Source organism: Anopheles ziemanni, chromosome X (genome assembly GCF_943734765.1).
Source record: "Anopheles ziemanni chromosome X, idAnoZiCoDA_A2_x.2, whole genome shotgun sequence".
Taxonomy (NCBI): domain Eukaryota; kingdom Metazoa; phylum Arthropoda; class Insecta; order Diptera; family Culicidae; genus Anopheles; species Anopheles ziemanni.
Window position 1 is genome coordinate 3,955,931 of NC_080707.1, and position 22,256 is coordinate 3,978,186.

The 22,256-nt window shown below is 49.2% G+C and overlaps 5 protein-coding genes across 5 annotated transcripts; 3 read left to right on the plus strand and 2 right to left on the minus strand.

The window, feature by feature from the left end:
- Positions 1 to 896: 896 nt before the first annotated feature.
- LOC131290565 (contactin) lies at positions 897 to 5,836 on the minus strand. The gene is made up of 5 exons (XM_058319723.1): positions 4,792 to 5,836; positions 2,418 to 4,714; positions 1,893 to 2,295; positions 1,733 to 1,816; positions 897 to 1,443 (listed from the first exon to the last, which is right to left on the minus strand). Exons 1-5 carry the CDS (start codon positions 5,834 to 5,836, stop codon positions 1,331 to 1,333), a joined length of 3,942 nt encoding a protein of 1,313 aa, XP_058175706.1. The 3' UTR covers positions 897 to 1,330.
- Positions 5,837 to 7,394: 1,558 nt separating this feature from the next.
- On the plus strand, positions 7,395 to 9,694 carry LOC131291387 (dnaJ homolog subfamily A member 1-like). Its single transcript, XM_058320590.1, has 3 exons — positions 7,395 to 7,731; positions 7,803 to 8,592; positions 9,032 to 9,694. Exons 1-3 carry the CDS (start codon positions 7,427 to 7,429, stop codon positions 9,125 to 9,127), a joined length of 1,191 nt encoding a protein of 396 aa, XP_058176573.1. The 5' UTR covers positions 7,395 to 7,426; the 3' UTR covers positions 9,128 to 9,694.
- Positions 9,695 to 10,410: 716 nt separating this feature from the next.
- LOC131290568 (meiosis-specific nuclear structural protein 1-like) lies at positions 10,411 to 11,974 on the plus strand. The gene is made up of 3 exons (XM_058319726.1): positions 10,411 to 10,422; positions 10,482 to 11,372; positions 11,432 to 11,974. The coding sequence occupies exons 1-3, from the start codon at positions 10,411 to 10,413 to the stop codon at positions 11,972 to 11,974; spliced, it is 1,446 nt and encodes a 481-aa protein (XP_058175709.1).
- A 749-nt stretch (positions 11,975 to 12,723) lies between these two features.
- Positions 12,724 to 15,376, plus strand: LOC131290668 (abl interactor 2). Its single transcript, XM_058319831.1, has 3 exons — positions 12,724 to 13,008; positions 13,509 to 14,314; positions 14,710 to 15,376. The coding sequence occupies exons 1-3, from the start codon at positions 12,893 to 12,895 to the stop codon at positions 15,120 to 15,122; spliced, it is 1,335 nt and encodes a 444-aa protein (XP_058175814.1). The 5' UTR covers positions 12,724 to 12,892; the 3' UTR covers positions 15,123 to 15,376.
- Positions 15,377 to 16,241: 865 nt separating this feature from the next.
- On the minus strand, positions 16,242 to 22,184 carry LOC131290571 (kinesin-like protein KIF19). The gene is made up of 8 exons (XM_058319728.1): positions 21,984 to 22,184; positions 21,560 to 21,715; positions 20,932 to 21,258; positions 17,514 to 18,534; positions 17,028 to 17,176; positions 16,754 to 16,967; positions 16,525 to 16,693; positions 16,242 to 16,437 (listed from the first exon to the last, which is right to left on the minus strand). The coding sequence occupies exons 1-8, from the start codon at positions 22,182 to 22,184 to the stop codon at positions 16,242 to 16,244; spliced, it is 2,433 nt and encodes an 810-aa protein (XP_058175711.1).
- Positions 22,185 to 22,256: the final 72 nt, after the last annotated feature.

The following is a 22,256-nucleotide window of genomic DNA, read 5'->3' on the forward strand; positions in this document are numbered from 1 at the left end:
GTCCGGGGGCAACAGATCGCACTTCATATGCCTACTGTGAGACCCCCCCCCCCCTCCCCCCCGCCATAAGCACCCAAACTGTTGTATCAATAAGACCGGTGGGTCGTGACGCGCGCGCAAAGTGACAAATGTATGTGTCCCTTTGGAGAAAACCGAAGATTCTTGCCTCCCCATTGTTGCCGTCCTATCTTCTTCCTCAAACGCATGGATGCCTCTATACTTGGAGGGGGAGCAAGAACCCATCGTTTTCCAGTGATCCACTATGTTTTTTTGGGGATTTCTGGGCGAAGATGGACGCAAACCAATTGGCATCGAAAAACAGAAAGACTCCTTTACACACACTATCACAGTTTTGACTGCGCTCACCATGATGGAGACTGCAAAAGTGCGCGAAGATGCCCAAGACTAGGTTCCTTGCGGTTTCGGTTTGTCACACGAGATTCTTGCGTCTACGCTATTGTTTGTCACATGAATGTAACGGCTCTGATCTTTTCAAGTTGCAACATCAAATCGTTGTAGCACTTGAGTGTTTTTTTACTTAAACAATCCTTTATTGATTTTTCAATCTGAATTGCTTCTGATTTTTATATTAAACTACTTTTGATGATTTTCTTTTAAAGGAAGGAAGATCCTTTGCATTGTTTTCAAGTAGTGAAAACAGCATTGACTTGATATGAGCTCTTTAAATTTAAACCAGAAGGTCTTTCAATTAGTGGTATGAATCCTCGTTCTTGGTTTTAATATAAGCACAACATTTGACGCTTTCGTTCATGCTTTCATGGTTCATTAAAAAATGGGACCTCATCACTTAGTTCGAGAATTTTTTTTTGCATAGTGGCATCTATTTGAAAAATGAAAGTCTGTGTATGGTGTGTTTAGTTTTTATTATCTTTATTTTAGAATTTGTTTGTAAACGTTTCCTTTCACTATACATGGCTCAATCTTCTCTAAAGGACGGATTCGTGCTTGTTGTTCCTCTTACATGTCTAAGGACGGATGTTGATAAAATGTCGTAAATACTTAATCTGCTATTCTCTGCTACGCCATTTCCCTTCAGGCTACTACCTTCTCTTTTCATGCTGCTCTATCTTATTGTACCTTCGTTCCGTGCATCTGTTCGGTATGCATACGCCTGCTTAACGTCAAACACGTTTCACGTCGATAACACTTTTCCTCGCGCTGAGATTCGCTGGCAATTTTCCTTCCTAACTACTATCGGTGGAAACAAAAAAAAAATGTAAAGAACTAACTGGACGAACAAGGTGTAGTAAACAGATTCACCAGCATCAGATCCGACGGACAGTTTCTGCACTAATGGGGTGCAGTGTGTTTAGAGCGTATATGTCTGGCTAGTCGACACATAACATAATACACTCAATACTACTAGTAATACTATTGGAATGGACATCTTGTTGGAATTGTTCAAGGGCGATTGGGTGATGCCTGTAAAAATAGGGAGAAAGAATAAAAATAACCAAAAACCAATAATGCGCACCCGAAGTTGCAACAGAAACAAAGACAAATGATTAATTAAAAGTGGTTTACTGATGGGTTTTGGTGTTTATTGTTACGAAACCACCAAGTGTCGTGTGTTCTATGTGCACTTTTATTTACGTGTCGAAGTAGTAAACAAAATCAATTATTTTGCCTTCACCTTAATGGAGATATGTTGGGGGATAAACAAGAACCGAAACTACCAAAGCTAAATAAATGAAAAGTAACGCTTATTTACCCATTTGAAACTGTATAGGCGGACTGGACATTCGACCGTCGCCACCGTTACTGAAGGCAAGCACACGCAGGTTGTATGATTTTCCTGTGCCAAGTGGAAAAACAGATTAAACTCAGATGAGACAATGTGAAAGGGGGAACAGCGAGACTCGCCAGCTTACCAGGTGTGAGATTATCGATGTACTTCTCCAGCTTTTTGCCGATCGGCACGACCGTGTCGTTGGCGCTCGACATGTCCTGATCCTTCTCCCAGATGCGTATCTTGTAGCCCTGTACCGGCTCCTCGTCCTGGGACGGCGCAATGTACCGCCAAGTAACGCGAATCGTCGACGGGTTGATGCCGAAAATGTCGACCGAGGACGGCGGTTTCTGTGGCGCCTTGCGGTAGGTACGCTCGAGATAGCGCTCACTTTCCGGTCCCTCGCCCGCCGCATTGTACGCCATCACCTTCACGTAGTAGTAGGTGTCCGGCTCGAGGCCAACGATCAGCGCCCAAGGGCGGGTGGTACGCGATAGGTAGTACACGGAGTCCTCCTCGTTGTGTTCCTTTTTCCAGTACTTCAGCTGCGAAAGGGGGAAACATCAAAAGAATGTTAGGCAAGAGAAGCACGCTCATCTTTGATTCTAACAGAATGTTATAAATACACTCCTGGACGATATCAAGCTTTGAGAGTAGTCATACATACCCGGTGTCCGATTAGCTTGCCACGGATGGTCTCGCGGTTCTGCGATACCGCCTGCCAGGTGACGTTCAGTGCGGTAGAGTTGTAGCTGCGGGCTATAGTCTGCTGTGGCGCAACCTGAGGCATGTCCTCGGCCGAGTAGATCTCGACTGGGTCGCTGATTGGTCCCTCGCCAAGATCGTTGATGGCCTGCACCTTCACCTCGTAGCGCGTGTAGTATTTGTCGACCGACACGTGGATGACGGCTTTGCCCGAGTTGCCCTGGCGCTTCAGCTCCTCGCTGGCCCACTCGCGCTGCCCGTACAATCGGTAGAACACCTTGTAGTGCACATCGATGCTGTTCTGCTCGTCGGGACGCAGCGGGTCCCAGGTGATGGTGAGATCACCGATCTTGCCGCCACCACCGCCAACGTTGCGCGGTGCAAGGTACGGGCGGTCCTTCTGCGTGCTGTAGACGGGCGATGGAAGACTGGGCGTACCGATGCCAAGATCGTTGACGGCGACTACGGCAAACTCGTAGCTGCACCAGGGCGTCAGGTTGGTGACGGTGGCCTGTCGGCGTCCGTTGTAGCGGTCGGCCTCCTGCGCCACCACGTTCGTCGTCACGTTCACCCAGGTGCGGTTCCAGGTCGTGCGGCCGAGGATGTTGTAGAACAGGATCGGGCGACCATTGTCGTTGCCGTTGGTCCATTCGAGCAGCGCCTCGGTGCGCTTGATGTCGAGCACCTTGACCGCACCGGGTGCTCCCGGTGGACCCTGGATGAGCACCGTCGAGCGCGACACGATACGGTTGACCGACGATTTGGCAATACACTCGTACTCGCCGCCGTCCACCAGGGTGATGTTGTGCACCTCGAGCGTGTTGTAGTGGATGCGGATGCGATTGCCCTCCACCGAACCGGACGCGACCTGTTCGAACTCGTGCCCGTAGTCGTTCAGCAGCTGCCCGTTGTGCGTCCAGATGAAGGCCACGTCCAGCAGCTGGTCGTAGGTGACCTCACAACGCAGGAATAGTAGCTCGCCGATCTGTTTGATCAGCTTACTGGGCAGCTGCTCGGTGAAGCGCAGCTCCTGCAGCACGATCAGTCGCGCCTTCGACTCGGCCATGCCTTGGGTGTTGGTCGCGACGCAGGTGTACGTACCCTCGTCGTCACGCGACGTCGGTGAAATGAAGAGCGTCCCCGTTCCAGGATGTATCTTCCGGTGGCCACCCGCACCGATCACGTTGCCGTCCTTCTTCCAGACGATCTTCGGCGTCGGAGCCGCCTCCGGTTCGCAATGGATGGTCGTGTTGCCATTGGCAATGCTGTAGATTTCCGACTCGAGCGGGCGCTTCTTGAACGACGGCTTCATGCTGAGCACGCGCAGCTGTGCCGCCGAGTACACACCCTTTAGCTGGTTTGTCGCCTTACACTGGTACATCCCGTTGTCCTCCTCCGGTTCGAGATAGTTTATCTTCAGCAGATTGTCCTGTATGGTGTACTTATCCTTGTTGAATCTCGCGTCCTGGCCATCCTCCGCCATCAGCTCGCCGTTCTTGTACCAGGTGTAGTTGACGTCCGGCATCGCGAACGCTTCGCACAGGAACGAGACGGTGCTTTGGAAATCTTTCGTCCGATCGCGCAACGGAATCGTGAAGTTCGGTTCCATCTGTACATTGAGGAAGATGCTCTGCATGATCGACTTTTTGCCGTTCTTCGCGGTGCACAGGTACTCGCCGTTGTCATTCACGGTGGCGTTCTGTATGAGCAGCACGCGATTGTAGTTCTCCAGTTTTGCCAGACGCGGCAGCTGGCCGTTCCGGCGCGTCCAGTTGTACGACGCAACCGGGTAGCCGTACGTCATACACTCGAGTCGTACGTCCTTGCCCGCCAACGGCACTTTCGGGAACGCCTTCGGGAATGAGTTGGCAAAGATGAGATCCTGGTAGTGCGGTGACGGTGAAACCCACAGCTCGAAGAACGGACCATTTCGGCCAGTGTCGCTGACGGTGCTCATCACCGTGCAGGAGTAGTTCGCGCGGTCCATCACCTCCAGCGAGCTGAAGTACAGCGAACCGTCGTGGCTAACGAACACGCGCTGATCCTCGTACACAAAGTTCGGGAAGTAGTTGCGCGACCAGTAGTATTTCACGTCCGGATAGTGCTGTGGTTCTTCGCATACTAGCGCCTTACCCCAGTTTTCCTCGCCCTTTTCCGATGCTCGCTGTAGGTTGAACTCGAGGATGTAGCCAAAGTTGAGCTGCACACTTTCGGAAATGATTTTACCGTAGATGTTTTGCGCGGTGCAATGATATGTTCCTGTCATGGGGAGGTAGTGGTAATGAAAGATGTTAATTGATATTTAACGACTGCACCCAGCCCAGTCAGATGCTTACCTTGATCGAGATTCTGCGACGGGTTGTGGATGATCAGATTGCCGCCGCTCACCGTATGGCGGGCGTTTTTCAGCGGATCAATCGGTATGACCGTCAGGTTATCCTTCACGTACTCTTCCTTGTACCAGGTGTATTTGGGCGTGGGATACCCGCCGGCCAAACAACTCATAGTAACGTCCTTCGTTATCTTGAACTTTCCCGTGTCGTAGGTCGTATCCACTGGCTGCCTAATGAAGTACGGTCCACGCGGGATCTTCTCGAGGTCGGTTTGCTCGAGCCCATAGTCGTACTGCCGCTGGTCCTCTAGGAGCGTTTTCATATTGTCCGCGCTGTACAGATTCCGCGACTCGCAGATGAAGAGAAATTGATCCTCCCCGGACACCGGATGAAACTGCCACTTCTCTTTGTGGCCGTTAAAGCCGAGCAGTAGGTAGTTGCGGTTTCGGTAGCGATCAGACTGGTAGAACCGTCGCGGATCATCCTGGTCGTCTTTCTCGATCACGTTCTTGCTGCCTTCGAAGTACGACTGAAACTCATCGCTCGCTTCAATGCTTTCCTCGTAGTTGATCGCGTCCTCGATTGCAATCAGCTGGCTCTTGTCCGCGTTAACCCAGTTGCCGGGCGACACTTGACGCGCCGAGATGTAGTAGCGATTCTGCTTGCTTACATCCTGGTCCAGCAGCTTTACGACGAACGAGTGCTTCTCGATTGTGTCAACACTGACGAGATCGCCCTGGTATGCCTGGCAGATTTTCTGCGCGTTGAACCAGCTCTTCCGCGGTGACTTGTGCACGCGCAGGCAGGTGCTGCGAAACGCAGTCCAGTACTCCGGACAGAAGTAGTCATCAATATTCTTACGGTCACCGCCCGTCCGCAGGAAGATGTCGTCTATACCGCTCGACGATCGCTGCTGCTTCAGGTAGTCATCCGCTTCCTCGTAGAACGGGCTGTTACCGCGCAAGACATTGTTGCTCTGTTGCCCGTACGAGTACAATATTGGCAGCGTCACACAAAATAATATTAAACGAGATAAATACAAAGCCATGATAGCAAGCCACGGTTAGGCTATCATTGGCGTTTATTGTTTCCGATGTTGACGCCTGCTAACGACTCACTCGATTGCTATTTGGGTGTGGCTGTATAAACGACCGACACACCTTTGGCAGGCAGAATGCTTGCCTCACTCGATGACGGCTGTTTGTTGAACGAACTGACAAATGTCATCGTTTCTGCTATACACGGTTTGTCAACTGCCATAAAGACTTTACGCTGTCGAGGTGGTTTAAATTCAAACATAGGGTACATGACGCGAGCGATTAGCGAAGTTTGCAGGCAAAATGCTGCTAGGAAATTGTGCCTTTTGTGGGCCGCACAAACTGCAACGATTAAGAAAGTTGCTCTCACAAACTAAGTATGTCATACGTTTCTTCTTTCTTGACGTAACGACCATGTTGGTCATGTCTGCCCGGTCTCGGCTGGGATTCGAACTCACGTCGTCGGGGTGGTGAGCCCCATTGCTACCGCACGGCTAGCCTGTACTATATTTTAGAATTTTTCTACAAGTGAATTGTGACTATTGTTTTTTTAAAGGCACCCAATTGTTTATAATCCGCCAAGAAAAGAATTTTGGGTTCTATTATTCAGAAATTGTTTGGATAACAAATATTCGGTGTTCTTTTGCTAACCTACGCCCATAGTGCCGGTACAATTTATGGCATTCAGTTTAGTGTCATTGCCTGTTAAACGCAGTGTGCACAGATTGTACCCTCGTGTCAACGAAACATCGTGGCTGTCAGTTGTTCTGCACAATTCTAGAACTTTCCGTGGACTTCCCTCGAGTGACCGTGCTGAATCAGTTGCGATCGGAACATACATACGGAACGCACGTAAGGACGATTCCGGTAAGAGAAGAGAACATTCAAGCAATTGTGCTCGAGTGATTAGTTTCCTGAAACGCACGAACTTGTAAAATAACATTGCTCGTAAGTATAGTGTAGTTGAAAGATGTCCCGTTGTAACAGCCCTAGAAGGGACGCTTAAATGGTTTTGCAGCTAATCTATTATTAGCTCAAACGACTGGTGCTATGCAAATTCTATACTGTTGTCGGCCATGGGGCTTCTATGCCTTTGCTTGCGCGTTTTTTTATACTGCTGGAAAGCCTGATGCTCCACCATGCCATTTCTATAATTGAGAAGGCCTGACTGATCGAAATGTTTCGTTTTCGGTCTATCCGGTGAGGCGTTTAATTGAGAAAAAGCTGTTAACATGCAATCCACACAAATTGCTCATCGTGCGAAACCCTAACCTTGCTGGTCGATTTTTATGCTTCGGCTGTAATAATCAGTAAATTCTAATACCTAGTAAATGTGTTTTTCGTTCTCGGTTGTCCGTCCACCTTAGTGAATATTATCTGTTTTACAATAACTTTCAATGTAAAGAAGAGAATCGTTTTCCGGCGTTCGACCAGTACCCAGTTCTGCATGTCAAGTTTTTGCCGATGGCACATTCGTGAAGTTTCTCGAATCGGGCTTTTGTTTTCGTGACGTATCCAGGTTTTACTATATTTTAAACATCATGTTTGTTTGTTCTCTTTATAGGGTTTTCAACAAAATTAAAGCAAGCGTTTGAATAAATATGGTATACGAGACGACGTTTTACGACATCCTCGGCGTGCAGCCCGGCTGCTCGTCGGAGGAGCTGAAGAAGGCGTACCGCAAGCTGGCCCTCAAGTACCATCCGGACAAGAACCCGAATGAGGGCGAGAAATTCAAGCAGATCTCGATGGCGTACGAGGTGTTGTCCGATCCGGAGAAGAAAGCCATCTACGACGAGGGCGGCGAGGCGGCTATCAAAAAGGGTGGTGCCGGCGGTGGAGGTAACTTCCACAGTCCGATGGATCTTTTCCACATGTTCTTCAACGGCGGGTTCGGTGGCGAACGGTGGGTAGCAAGCAAGTCCCGCAGGATTGTCGCAAATGGCTAATTGTATTATTTGTTTTTGGTCGGTGCAGAAAGCGTGAGCGTCAAGCGAAAAATTTGATCCACCCAATGACGGTGACTCTCGAGGACCTGTACAACGGCACGACGCGCAAGCTGGCCCTGCAAAAGAATGTCATCTGTGATATGTGCGACGGTATTGGCGGTAAGAAGGGTGCGGTACACAAATGCACGCCCTGCCGCGGCACGGGTGTGATTACGAAGGTCCAGAAGATTGCGCCGGGTCTGGTGCAGCAGTACGAGGAGCGTTGCCGCAACTGCCGTGGCATGGGGGAGACGATGGACGAGAAGGACCGCTGTCGTGAGTGCAACGGACACAAGACAGTGCGTGTACGCAAAATGCTTATGATCGAGGTGCAGCGTGGCATGCGGGATGAGCAGAAGATAGTACTGCAGGGCGAGGGTGACCAGGAGCCGGACATGAAGCCGGGTGATATTGTAATCGTGCTCGAAGAGAAACCCCATCCAGTGTTCAAGCGTCTTGGCAATGACCTGATCATTAACATGGAACTTACGCTAACGGAAGCACTCTGCGGATTCCAGAAGGTGGTTAAGACGCTCGACGGGCGCGACTTGCTGATTCAATCGAATCCGGGTGAGGTGATCAAACACAATGGATACAAATGCGTGTACGGGGAAGGTATGCCATACGTTAAAACCCCCAGTGATAAGGGGCGGCTGTTAATCCAGTTCCTCGTCACCTTCCCCGAATCGCTGCCCGTCGAAACGGCAACGGAAATCAGGAAACTGCTGCCTCCGCCACCGCCAGTCGAATTACCGGAGGATCCGGAGTACGTGGAAATGGTAAGCACTAGTCTTGCTTATAATATATCCACCCTAATCTTAATAATAGATCCACCCTAGCGCGGTTCGTATCTAGTATTTTGCATTTTGCCATTTCGTTTGCACATCTCTACGTAACTCCATATCTTACATAATCGTTTATCATGACAAATTATCGAGAACCGCTCCTACTCGTCCTTCCCATAATGTGCAGATATCGTAAACGCTGGATTCCATACTGTACATGTAACTCAATTCAGTAATTCCTCCGCAACAAAGGGTGAAAAGCTAAATAGTTTGCAGTGGCCACTTCTTCACTTCTTTAAATGTAACAATGTTGGTCTTTTGCTCTAGCTTTTGGTTGATACTAATGACGTAACTTTTATAATATATTTCTTTTTCTGCTAACAAACCAAACAATTGTTTTTTTCTGACTTTCTCATTGATCCTTCATTTACAGGTTGCGGTACGACGAGAGGAGCAGCGTCGTTACGATGACGACGATGATGGGCATTCAGGACCGCAGGTGCGCATGCATCAGTGTAATTCGAGCTAAATTGATTCGGCGGCTCCAATGGAAAGTAACATAGGTATAGTGAGGAAAGCGGAGCGAGGGTGAAAGGTGTAATTAAATTTGCAGCTCGTGGAAATAGATAGTTATGGCTTTTGTCTTGTTTAATCATATAACACAAAGAGGAGAGCTTAGGTGTTCCAACTACTTCATGCGGAGGCAATTGAAACGAGGAGGAAACACGTACATTACAAGCCAAGGACAGTACACGCCGTGAAAATGGCTACGATTTGCATATAAACATTCATCACCTCACCACCAGACACGCACCACCGCCTCACGGCTTTAAGTGTCACGCCGTAGGTGTAAGGGTAATTTCTTTCCGTTTCCATGAGAAAACCAGATGATAAGTGCTAGGTATAATGCGACGAAGGGACACATTTTTTCAAGTTTATTTTCTACATTCTTAAACACGATAACGACACAAGATCCTGTGTCTAGACGCACTGTATCCCATCAATTTCCATCTCTAGGAAGGCGATCTACTGTACTGCTTTACAAATATTATTATGAAAAAGGTGTTCACAATAAATGTCCAAACGTAGGAATGTACTTATTTAATGGTTACGTCGTTGAGGAAGGGTTGAAAGAAACAGATTTTGCTCGCTCCACCATGTGTTTCTTCGACGCTTTCAGTTTCATACACTAAAAGGAAAATAAACTAGTCTTGTATCATAATCAAGTAATCATATAGAGCTAATTTCTAAAGCACTGTATTTCCAATCAATTCTCTCGCAGTTCAAATTATTGGATAGGGAAGTTCGGTGAATCAGTAATCAGGGTGTTGTGATGTTTCTTCTTTGCTTTCGGAAACTTTGTTTTGTATCTTATGTTTATTACGGATTATTCTTTTATGGTTAAAACCAATATCACGCGGCGTTGCAGTTAATTTTCATACGCTTCGAAATTACCGGCTTATTCAACGGGCCGCTTTTTATGTTTGACACTACACGACGGTCATCTGGAGGAACTGTCATTTCAAGTTTTTGTTTTGAGTAAACAAACTTCAAGTTAAAACTGTTTTATTTTGCTTCAATTAGCACGAAGATTGGTAGCTTAAGTTGTAATATTTGTGTAAAAGCTCTATTAGCAATACTTTGTTAGACATTTTATTTGTAGTTAATTCCTCCAATAGTGGTGTTTTACATGTACTTTTGTTATAGCGTAATTCGCCGCCAAATACCACCGCAACCGTTGCTATAGTTTCCTGTTCGATACTATCCGATCAATTTGTATTGTTTGGTTGATTCGTTTGTTCTTTGCCCATCATGGTAAGTAATGTATAATTTGCTGCTGCAGCTTCACATCACGTTTAACATGGTTTTAATTTGGTTTACAGTATTCAGCTAATCAAAAACAACGGCAGCTAAAGCAATCTGCATTCTGCAGAGCTGTGGAGTCGAACCGGCTCAACGCAAACTTTCAGAAAGATTTGGATCAAATTCAGCGAAACAGTCTCGAGCAATGGAAAAGACAGGAGGCAGAGCAACAAGCACGGCAACGGGAACAGGAGCTTCAGCAAAAGCGAAAAGATGCAGAAACGCTCAGACGACAACAGTTGCTGAGAGACCAAGAACAAACCCAGCTATTACATGAGGTAAACCGTCAGAAAATAAACGAAGCAAAGCAAAGACAACAGCTGCGTGAATCGAATCAAGAGCTGCGTGAGCTTGAATCAAAACTTCGAGCAGCCTACGTCGCAAAGGGCATCGCGGCACAGTTGGCCGAGGCCGAATTACGGAAGAATGCGGAAAGGATTCAGGTCTGCAAGGAAAAGAGAGAGTTTGAAGAGGCTCAGCAAGCAAATGTTGAGTACATGAAGAGCAAGCAGATTGCCGATGCAAACGAAAAGCTACTGTTTCGGTCGGTGCTACTGGAGCAGATCAAAGAAGCTCGCTATGCGAAAAAGTGCATGTACGAAGAATTTCTTAAAGAAAAAATGCATCTAGATGCTGTGGTAAAGAAAATACAGGACGAACACTTGGAAGAAATTCAGCGCAAGCTAGAGCAACAAAATTGTACGCGTCAAGAAATGGAGTACTTCCAGGAGGCCAAAAAGACCTGGAAGGCTAGACAAGAACTGCTAGCGCAAGAAGAAAACGATCGAATCAGAAAATACAGAGAGGAGAAAGATCGTCTCAAGGCGAAAGAAATAGAGCAGAAAGCGGAAATGGATCGAAAACGAGAAGAACGCAATGATGCTATGATTGGAAAGCTGGAGCAAGAAACGGTATGGACATTATTTTGTGTTCCTTTTGAACATTTCAGCATTCTTTGGTTTTGTTTTAGATGGAAAAGCGGAAACGTGAAGAGATGCTTCAAGAGCTGTATATTGCAGAAACGGAGGAGAAGGACGAGCTGAAGCGAATAAAAGATTTGGAAGAGAATGTTCGAAAGAGGATCGCAATAAGATTGGCGCTCGAAAGTCAGCTTATGGAAATAAAGTGTCAAAAAGAGGTGGAAGCTGAGGAAGAAAAACGTTTCCAGGCCGAGCAGATCAAGGTTTGGGCCGCTAACGATCGTATCGATATAATGACGAACGAAAAACGCCGTCGAAAGATGATCGAATACAGACAGAACGTTCAGGTTCTCTTAGAGAAAAGGCGCAAACAGCGGATCGAGGATGTAAAGCTGGCAGTACAGCAGGAGAACCTGCAGCGAGAGGAAGAAAAACGAAGACATTTGATTATTGAAGAAGAAAGGATAAAGTTGCTGAAAGAACATGCGACTGCATTGCTTGGATTCTTCCCGCCAGGCGTGCTGCGTGAAAGTGATCGCGAGTTTATTCCTCTACCAAAGCAAAACGATCCGAAAAAAACATCAGGAAAGTAGAAATGCAAGTTCGACCCTCTCAATGATGATGAATATGTTTAGAACCAAAAATTATTGGATATCTAATCCGTTTTTTAGACGACAGTTCGTGCTTTATTTTCGATCAATAAATTTACTTAAGTACATACATTCTTTCATATATTATTAGAAAAATAAATAACTATGCTTTAAGAAACTTTAGGCAGCAAGGAGCACCCAAAACCTAAAACTCCTATCCCTGACCTGGGACAACATTGCTTGAAGGTGAGATTAGATACTTCTAGGCTGCTTTCTAGCGAGGCTTCTAAATTGTAATATCTCAATATTGTCTCGCAATGATAGAATTAAATCTCGTACGTCCAATAATGTTTCAAAAAGTGAACTGCTGTGAAAAGTCTCGTTACCTGAACCAACCGCTTTATTTTGTGCGGGAAATCTGTAGCTGGAAACACTTCGTTGCTATTTTAAATTCCTCAGCATACGCCAACATTTTTCTTGTCTAAAAGTTTGCATAAATGGTAAAAGTGTGATCACGTATTTTTGTGAACAGTGTTTATGTATGGGAGAAGTTATGTAAATTACAAAAGTTACATTCTTCAACCGATATTTTGAATTGGTGTACATCTTTCAACTGTCAAAAACTGCAAGAAAAGATTTGACAGTTTTCTCCAGGAGGGCCTGGCCATTTGTCATCAGTGGTGGTCGCTGCAGGCTTATCGAAGAAAATAGTTTCAGTAGGTAGTTGGACCGAAAATCCTAGCCGAAAATCAATAGCTAAAGTTATTTTTAAGTGGATTGCACATCAATTGACTGCCTGCTCTTCAATCTACGTTGTATGGTGATTGTGTAGCGAAGTAGTGTTTGAGTATTCCTTTCGTGCGGTTGGGCAGCCCATCATAGCCACAGCATCAAGCAACGATAACAAGAAACACTACGAAAATGGATGACCTGATCACGCTCATTCGCACCGAGATTCCGGAGGGTCGAAAGAATCTGCAGGAGAGCTACTCGAACCTTGAGCGTGTGGCCGAGTATTGCGAGGATACCTACTATCGGTAAGGGAAACCACAACATTATTCTTGGGCGTGTTCGGTTCTGGTACGATCTTCGCCTGCCTGTGATTCACTGTGATCTCTCCCCCACCCCCTCGTGTAGCAGAGCGGCAATAATGTCCGGTGGGAACATAATTGCGGCCCATTATGAGCTGCACTAACTAGATCCGGCGAGGGTGTTTTCGAGGGAAGCGTATGATTTGCCCCCCTGGGGTGTTGGTGTACTGTTTTCACCGAGCTACACGCTCTAGTTAAGTCGGGCCTGGGAGCTGGTGAAAGCATACAGGGAGGTTCGCTTGGGATGAAATACATGGTAGCACAATGAAGGCATTATTTTGAAGGCAATGTTTTGTTTTGCTGAAGTTTACCCATTGCTGTCGTATCACACTGAACATAATTTACTTAGCATTACCGAAAGAGACCCTACATACTTGCATGGACTTAAGTTGCATGCTTAACACTCGCAAACCTTAATGAATTACCAATCATTCCTTTGCCGGCAGCTCCGATAACAAAAAGGCATCGCTGGAGGAGACGAAAAACTACACCACGCAATCGCTGGCCAGCGTCGCGTACCAGATCAACACGCTGGCGTACAACTTTCTACAGCTGATGGATCTGCAGGCAACGCAGATGGCGGAAATGGAGTCGCAGATGAACCACATTTCGCAAACGGTGATGATCCACAAGGAGAAGGTGGCCCGCCGTGAGATCGGCGTGCTGACGGCGAACAAGGTCAGCTCGCGCCAATACAAGATCGTCGCACCACTCAACCCGGAGAAGCCCATCAAGTACGTGCGCAAGCCGATCGACTACACGCTGCTGGATGACGTCGGTCACGGCATCGCACTGATGAACAACAATCAAAAGAAGCATCGCGTGTCGAGCCAGGGCTCGATCCAGTCGACTATGTCGCCGGCAGTGTCGGTCGGTCCGCCACCGACAACCAAGCCACCGACGCCTCCACAAATGCAACGCAACTCCGGCCACACGGGCACGCTCGGGAAGGCGGTCAGCAACACTGGCACACTCGGCAAAGCTTCGCGCGAGTATCGCACCCCGCCGGTCGTTGTGCCACCGCAGGTTCCCTCGCACTACGCACCAAACTATCCCGTTGGTCATCCGAGACGCACATCCGGCGGCGGTGGTGCTGGTGAACGCGGGCCCGGCTACAGCGCGCTTCCGCTGCCGATGCCACCGAGTCAGGTGGTGATGCACCACCCACCGCAAATCGGAATGGTGCATCCGATGCAGTCCGGACCGGTGACGCAGCATCAATCAACGTTCGAGGAACGCAATAGCATGCCACGTAAGTGTTGATGAGTGTGAAATAGAATAGAATCATCATTTTTCGATACTCTTTGTCTAAAGAACCGTTCGCGGAAGATAAACTTGGGTTTGGATTATCCGAGGTTATTGTATTTGTTTGTTTGTAAACTAATCATTGGTTAAATATGATACATCATTGAATTATTTATGAACCGATGCATATGGACCTATGTCCTTGCAACAATGAATAGCTAGAGTAATTCATCTAGTTCTTTCATTTTCTCTAATTAAGATACGTCAACTAATTCAATATTGACGTTGCTGAATGTTTCTTAACAACACCAGTTTCTTTCATTACACACAACGTTCACCTTAGCTCGTCTTACTTATCTTCTAACTCGCCGTGTATGTTGCTTTCGTACCTCTTTCCCACAGCCCCACCATCGCCGTTGACCGTTGCGCACGAGATGCCGGATCACAGTCATATCGGCATGCATACGCTGAGCCGCAACATGCCCCGTCCGGGCTCGCAGTCACCGCCGTTGCCGCCTCCACCGCCGCCAGAAGAATCGGACCACGCCGACTTCGGGCGTCCGCGTAACACCCAGAGCAGCCTGGTCGCACCGATCGTGCCGGACGATCAGAACCTACCCGGCTGGGTGCCGAAGAACTACATCGAGAAGGTGGTCGCCATCTACGACTACTACGCCGACAAGGACGACGAGCTCAGCTTCCAGGAGAGCTCCGTGCTGTACGTGCTCAAGAAGAACGACGACGGCTGGTGGGAGGGCGTCATGGACGGTGTGACCGGACTCTTCCCCGGCAACTACGTCGAACCGTGCGTCTAATGGAGGAACCAACGAGAATAACGTTGGATTTCTATAAGCATAGTGGCGCACTTCCGCGGTTGGAACGGGGCCGAATCAAAATGTACCGCTTTGGAAAGGGTTTCCATTTCGCGACTAGCTTAATTATCCCAACATTATTTACCCCATTAATTTTTCGTTGCACGTTACGATTACAAGTACCCGATTGGAAAAGAAGTGAGTCGCAGTGGGAAGTAGGTTTATTTTGCAATGCACACTCATCGTGCATCAGTTTAACATGCATATACGAGCTCTATTTTATATTTAAAATCCTTCTGCATTTAATTGTCCCAACGTGGCCAACACGAATCGGGCCGATGTGGTGCGTTACGTTTTCTTTTCGTTTCCGTTTCGTCTCATTCGGTTAGATCGTACAAGAAAATAAGCTACGAACAGCGAGGGGACAAAAGGCGAAAGGGTTCATGACTAAGTATAAAAGCGTATAATATTACATTCGTACTCATAAACATCGTATCGGATAGTGTAATCGGCAGTAGGTTAGGTAAGCATCCGGTTTCATCCGGAATACACACAGATGGAAAAGCATTGTATATCGCGTGAAGCTAATGTGCTAAGGCTTGCTGAGTATTATGAAGTGAAAGTAAATGCAACCGAACCCCGGTATGTCGCCGTGTCGTTCCAGTTTCGGTGATCCGCCAGGAAACTGCCCGCTTGTTCACTTATTGATGGCGATGGTGAATCCATCGGCGAATTTGTCAGCTGACACTCCTGCGGAAGTGCATGAGTGACAAACAACTTCCAAACAAAAGAAGCTAAGCGTGTTCTAAAGTCAGTTGAAGCATGCAGCCCTTCACATAGCTTAAGGAGCAATCGTTGCTTTAGAAACTCTTTTAAGATCTACATAAAGGATTTGTACTACAGAAGAATAGTATGCCGATGTGAGTTTTTCTTTTTATTACATGATTCACTATATGCAATGAGTTGGTTCGATCAGGGCTTTGTTGCTTGTGCGTATTATTATAACATGTTAAAGATTTGTTTCGACCGTGTGCCTAAAGTTGTTTGTGGGTGTGTGTTTCTGTGTTCCTTCTGTGTGTTACTGAGTATGAAATGTTGATGGTTAGGAGCGCTTTCCTGAAGTTACTCGTCGCTCGAGGCGCTGCTCTGCGTGCTGCCGTAGCTATCCCGCAGCCGATTGATGGACGGAAGCCGTGGCCCGACCGGGGGGCCCATTGCCCGGTCCGGGTTGACCGTGTTGCCCTCGGAGTCGACTGGTGGCAAGGGTGACGGTGGTGACCACTCCGAGCCCGAGCTGGAGCTGCCGGCCGAGTAGATTCTGCCCGGAAGGAAAATAAGAGCACAGAATGAAGGAACGGAAGATGTCCCAGTGTGTGATTCGGCCGTATCCGAAAGCGCTCCTTACCCTCGCTCGGAGCCGAAAATCGGCGGTAGCTTCGTGTCGTACAGCGTGACGCCTCTCGTTCCGCCGGTGCTGGCCGTGTGCGTGCCGGCGGTGTAGGTGCTAGCGTGTATCTCCTGCTGGTACAGCGCGTACAGCTCCCGGAGGTCGTCGGGAAGTTCCACCTTACCTTCTGCGGGTTAAAGACAGCCGGTTGGTTCGGTGCAAAAGTGTCCGGCCCCGTCATGCTTACCTTCTATGATCCGTCGCTGCGTGCTGATGATGTCCTCGCACAGGCGACGCTGTCTTTCGGCCCGCAGCAGCTGTAGGTCACGGCGCCGCAACTCCGCCTGCCGGGCCATCCGTTCCGCCTGCAGCGACACCTTGTCCGCCTCGAGCTCGTGGACACGGCACAGCAGGGAGAGCAGTTCGCGCTCTTCGTCGCTACTGATGCGCTCGGGGAGTTCCTGGGCACGGAGAGTGAGAGTGAAAGACGGTTCCACAAGAGTAAGATGGACGGGACTTACATCTTCCAGTGCTACCCCTCGCTTCCGGCATTCCTCCAGCTCGTGCTCGGTGGTGGCCCGTATTTGCCGGTAGCGTTTCACTTCCTTCTCGATCGAGGCCAGCTCGCTCCAGGCGGACCGCAGGGCGGAGCTTCCCTCCGAGTCGGAACCTGGGTTAGTGGAGAAGATTAGCAAACGTGAATGTGCAATTTTAACGAACGCCTTCGCCGAAGCAAGTTTGACTTCTGCTTTACGAAGAAGTAAACACTAACATGTTTTTTTTAACTTTTTCAACATGTCCATTCCAACGTGTTTGTGCTATCGCACTTTACAGTTAATAGGCCTCAGCAATACGTAGTGAATCTGGTTGTTAAGAAATTCTGAATTGTAAATAGCACCATTGGACTGGACAAATGTTGCCAAAAACAAAACATCGTAGTGGTGTTACGGTTATTTCTCTCGGTGTGTAAGGAGAGGCGCTTTAACCGAAGCGAACTTTGAACTCACCGTCCTCCATCTCTTCGTCCAGCCGGTCGTACAGCTTGCCCTGGCGACTCTGCCAGTGCGAAATGACCATGTGCTGCCGCTCGGCATCCAGCTCCAGCCCCAGCAGGTGGCTGTCCGCCTCCAGCAGGCGACGCCGCAGCTTCATCTGCTGCTTGAACGTCTGCACGATCTGCTCGCGCAGGAACTTGAGCTCGGCCTTCTTCACCAGCTCCTCGTTGGAAGGCAGCACCACGTCCTGGTGGTGGTCCGGCTCCCGCTGCTGTTGCTGCTGCTGCTGGCGCTGGAGGGCGGCACCGCTGCGTGGCCGCTCGGTAAGCATCTTCATCTTGAGCCGGCCGACCTCCTCGCGCAGCTCCGCCACCAGGTTCTGGTAGTGCGCCATCGGTAGGGCGTCGCGGGCCGCCTCCACCTCCAGAATGGTCGGCTCCTGGAGGCGCGTCGTGATGTGGTTCGCCCGGTCGGCGTACACCAGCGTGTTCTTCGTCTCGTCCCGGTGCTTCGCTTCGGGCGCGACGTGGGCGATCATCACCGTCTTGCAGCGCCCGCTCAGCGCCTCCTTCAGCAGGCGGGTGAGCTTCGAGTCGCGGAAGTTGACGTACCGGGCGCCGCCGGCGAGCGCGTTGATGCAGTTGCCGAGCGCCAGCAGGCTGCGGTTGATGTGCGCCCCCTCCTGCAGCCGTTTGCCGCGGTTCTTCGTTTTGCGGGCCCGCTCCGAGCCGGCCAGGTCCGTCATGAAGAGGCGGCCCTGGCGCGTCCCGGCCGCCGTCTGGTGCTGCACGGTGATGCTCAACAGTGCGTGGCTGCGCGACGACGTCTGGTTGGCCGCCGTCGGCTCCACCGTGCGCGCCCGATTACCCTTCAGCAGCAGCTGCACCACCTCGGCCCGGCTCGCCGTCGTCACCTCCGACAGACCCGCCACCGACTGGTTTCCCCGGTGGTCCTCGCGCAGCTCCAGCGGCCCACCCGGGTTCAGCAGGTCGCGGATCAGCTCGTTGTAGATCTCCAGGTAGGACAGCGATATCTGCAAGTACTCGTACACGTAAGACCCCCAAGCTGGACACTTATTGAGGTGCACTGAGACCGGTGGTAGCTTCCGTCTACGCTATACTTCCTTAATTTATACCTACCATACCTTTTCTATCCTCTGTTCTGTCCAGCTGGTGTGTCTAACTAGCCCTAACCTCACAAAACACATCGTTGGTTAAAGGAAAAAGTAGATAACTGCGAGACACAACCCGATGCAGTGAAGATAAAAGTTGAGGAGCTTTCTCCAAAACTTGGTATTTTAGAGGCTAAGACCATCAGCTTTCGAGTTCCTTTCCTTTGAGACTCCTCACACACAGCATAAAAAGGCCTCCAGAGCATCATCCTCTCCAAAACGTCGTGTCGACGCCTCTAAATCACATACGGAAAGTAAACAAGAACTCAGATAGTTGCGCAGCTTCGGCTGCCTCTGCAAGTATTGCGTGTGGAAGAGTTTTCTCATGGAGTCTCATCTGGATTGACTTATAGAAGATGGTCCTCGAAGTTTCCACCTCTCCAGAGTCTCGGATAGTCCTCTCGAGCGCTAGCTGGAAGTCCCTTGGTGGTCCCTGGTGGTGGTAATGGTTCTTGAGAGTTTTCCAACCACCTTCACCTGACAAGTGACCGTCCGTTCATGGTCTTGCTTACAAGTTTAATTAATTTTGAGCTGGTTAATGCAAACCGCAAACAAAAAGTAACACACGAAGGCCATATCAACAACATTTGCTGGAAGGAGCTCAGAAGGCAGTTCAAAAATGAATGACCGCTTGCGACAACACTAGGTCGCCTCTATTTCCGCCAGGGTAGCGCCAGGGTGTACTGCACGTCGACACCCCCTAGTGTTATTGATTACTCGGCTATTGTGCCACTGTGGTCCATTTCATTCACTTAACAGATCGGTGCCTATCAGCGCGTCAAGATCTTTCGATTATTAATCGATCCTATTCTTAACACGCTCGGACCGCAAGGCTTTCCCTTCACCCGTTCGAAATACCGCAGTTCTTGCCCCCCTTTTTATACGCGGCGTTGACGTCTTTAGCTTTGGTCGATCGATCGGGAGCCGTTTGTTTGTTGGTAAATAAAACATATAAAACTAAAACAAAAAAAAGGAACTGAATACCACGCGAAGGGCAAGACCACGAACGTCGTCAAGCGAGTGAAATGAGTCCGCGCCTCTAAACCCCCAACCATAAGCACGTGTGCGGCACAAAAAGTTGTTCCCGTTTTTTTCATACTAGAACTAGAAAGAAAGGGTAACAAAACGGGGGGGTACGGGCGCGCTTTCGAGTGGAAATGGACACACTTTCGCCACAAACATGGCCCTGTGGAACGTTTGCGCCTTTGCGGTGAGTTTTCCAAACACGTCACGTGGCGGAAGGAAACTAGAGAAACTGGAAGCGCTGGAAAAGGACCTGTTCACGACCGATGGATACAAATAGTAGTCCCTCACGAAAGGAGGACAGAATGGGGGAGAGAAAGGGGGTGTAGATAAGGAAAGGTCCAATGGGCTTTTTCCTTGGAGTCCATTTAAACGCACGTGCTAAGTGTGTTTTTGCGATTTTGAAAAAACCACGCCATCGCCCATTTTGGATTCCAAAACCAAGGCTTCCGTACGTCCGAGAGTGTGCGGTTAGCCGAAGGGTATGCGAGGTTGAAGGTTAAAAGTTCTTGGACATATTTGCGGTAGAGAACTGGTTCGCGCTAGCTGGACTTTTTTTGTGGGTTGGTTTTTTAACAGAACTCCAAATTTTCTAATGTGGAATCGACTTGGCTCACCCTTCATAAGCCTATAGTAACGTCTATATCTACCACTAGACATCGGGATTCTTTTGGATTTAATGTTTGGCTATATCTGCAAGATAGACATGAAACGCAATTGAAGGAGTAGACTGACGCCAACGGGAAGGCTCAATTGACTCCCTTTTGACAGTTCTCCTCCCAGGGAGAGTCCAAGTCCTGCCCAGTAGACAGTTCGATCGGTCCATCCATCATCCTGTCAGTGTCAGTGGCATTTGCTGGTGCTGCACTTTTCAGCAACCACCTTCATAATAAATTGCCACCGATATAATATTTAATGTAACCATACAAAGTATGGAGGGAGCTAAAGAGCATGGGGTTAACGCTGTAGTGCATTAGCCTTCAACAATGAGCCTCCGTAATGTATAACCCTACGGTAACGGAGCTGATACGTATCAGGCGGACAATGTATACATTACGAGCTCCACAATGAAGCTCTGGATGGTTTGACTATGTCGGTAAGCTGAAAAAGTAGGGTTAAGGTTCGAGAATGTGCGACAGCTTTCTGACGCTCGAGGTGCAGTTTGTTTGAACGAGGTTCTCCTTGGAAACTGCACCTGTTGTGCGTCGGAGCTCCCCGGATAGGCCTGCTACCTACCGTAAAGTTATCCGCTCCGACAGGCTGCTGCTCGATGAAGTTGAAAATGTCGGCCACGGCCCGGATCATAAGCCCGCTGCTTGGTAGCACCATGTTGGCCGGCGTACTCCCGGGGACTTGTCCTCCGGCACTGCCCGGCGTGTCCGAGCCGGGGCTGTCGGAGGATGGCGAGCTGAGGCCGGTCCCCGGCGCTGGCTTTTTGACGTTCGGACCGAGCATGGTGTGCGTCTTGCCGGAACCGGTCGCACCGTACGCGAATACCGCCGCATTGTAGCCGTTCAGGACGTCCTGGACGAGAGGTGCCACCGCAATCGCGTACACTTCCTCCTGCAAAGGGTGATCAGCACGTCAACAGGAGGGTAGAATAACAAAATAAAGTCAAGTAGAGCACCAAAATTCAGTGTGAGGGGGTTCCCGCTGATAGGGCTGATAACACTAATACCCGATTTATATTCCGGGTCAAAACCAGATCTGTATTTTATTGCTTACGCTTGTATGAACCCTTCAGGATGTGTAGTCTTTGAAGAAGTGTTGTAAACACCTTCAACTAAGGCTCAACAAATCGCCCGTGTAGCAGACTTCACTAGAAATGTCTATCTTTCGAAAAGTAGATTATCTCTGCCCTTACCTGCGTGGAAGCTTCACCGAAGACGCAATCGTAGTTGTATTTCTTTGGTTTGTTGCGGGAACCGTCGTCGAATAGCAGCGACCGGGACCTATTGGGCTGCGCCTGGATACAGTTCGGTTCGCCTGAATCACTCAGTGGTCGGACGCGGACGGTGACCTACATCGCAGCCAAAACCGAAATATAAATAAGTATAACAACGCGTCGCATTGGGAGCAAAGCCGGAGACACACAGGACCAAAACTGGAACCCAGCTCGTGGTTGGAGGGTTGGTACCACATTTCCATAAGCTGGGTCACTGACTCCAACCCGCAGCGGTCCTGAAGCGAGTCGCTGACCACAACCCGGCCCTCCGCTTTTTATGGGTGCCTATGCAAATTTCTTTCTCCCCCCCCCCCAGATGTGATGACCTGGTTGCGGTACTCACCATCAGGCGTTCCTCTAGCCCACTCGACGCGCCAGGGAGGGTGTTGGATGTCGGGGGCGTACCGGAGGACGATGCGAGACCTGGCCGGACGCTAGGCGACCCCGTCGGCATGCCGCGCGTCGGTAGACTGGCCCCATTTGGTGGACGCACACTACTGGCGCCCGTGGGCGTCCCGGACGTGTTGTTCGGCGTTCTAGACATTTTGCTCCTTGCTGCTGGCGATGGGAGGATAGGGGAGTAGGTAAACATGAAAACTGAAGTGGAGCACACGAA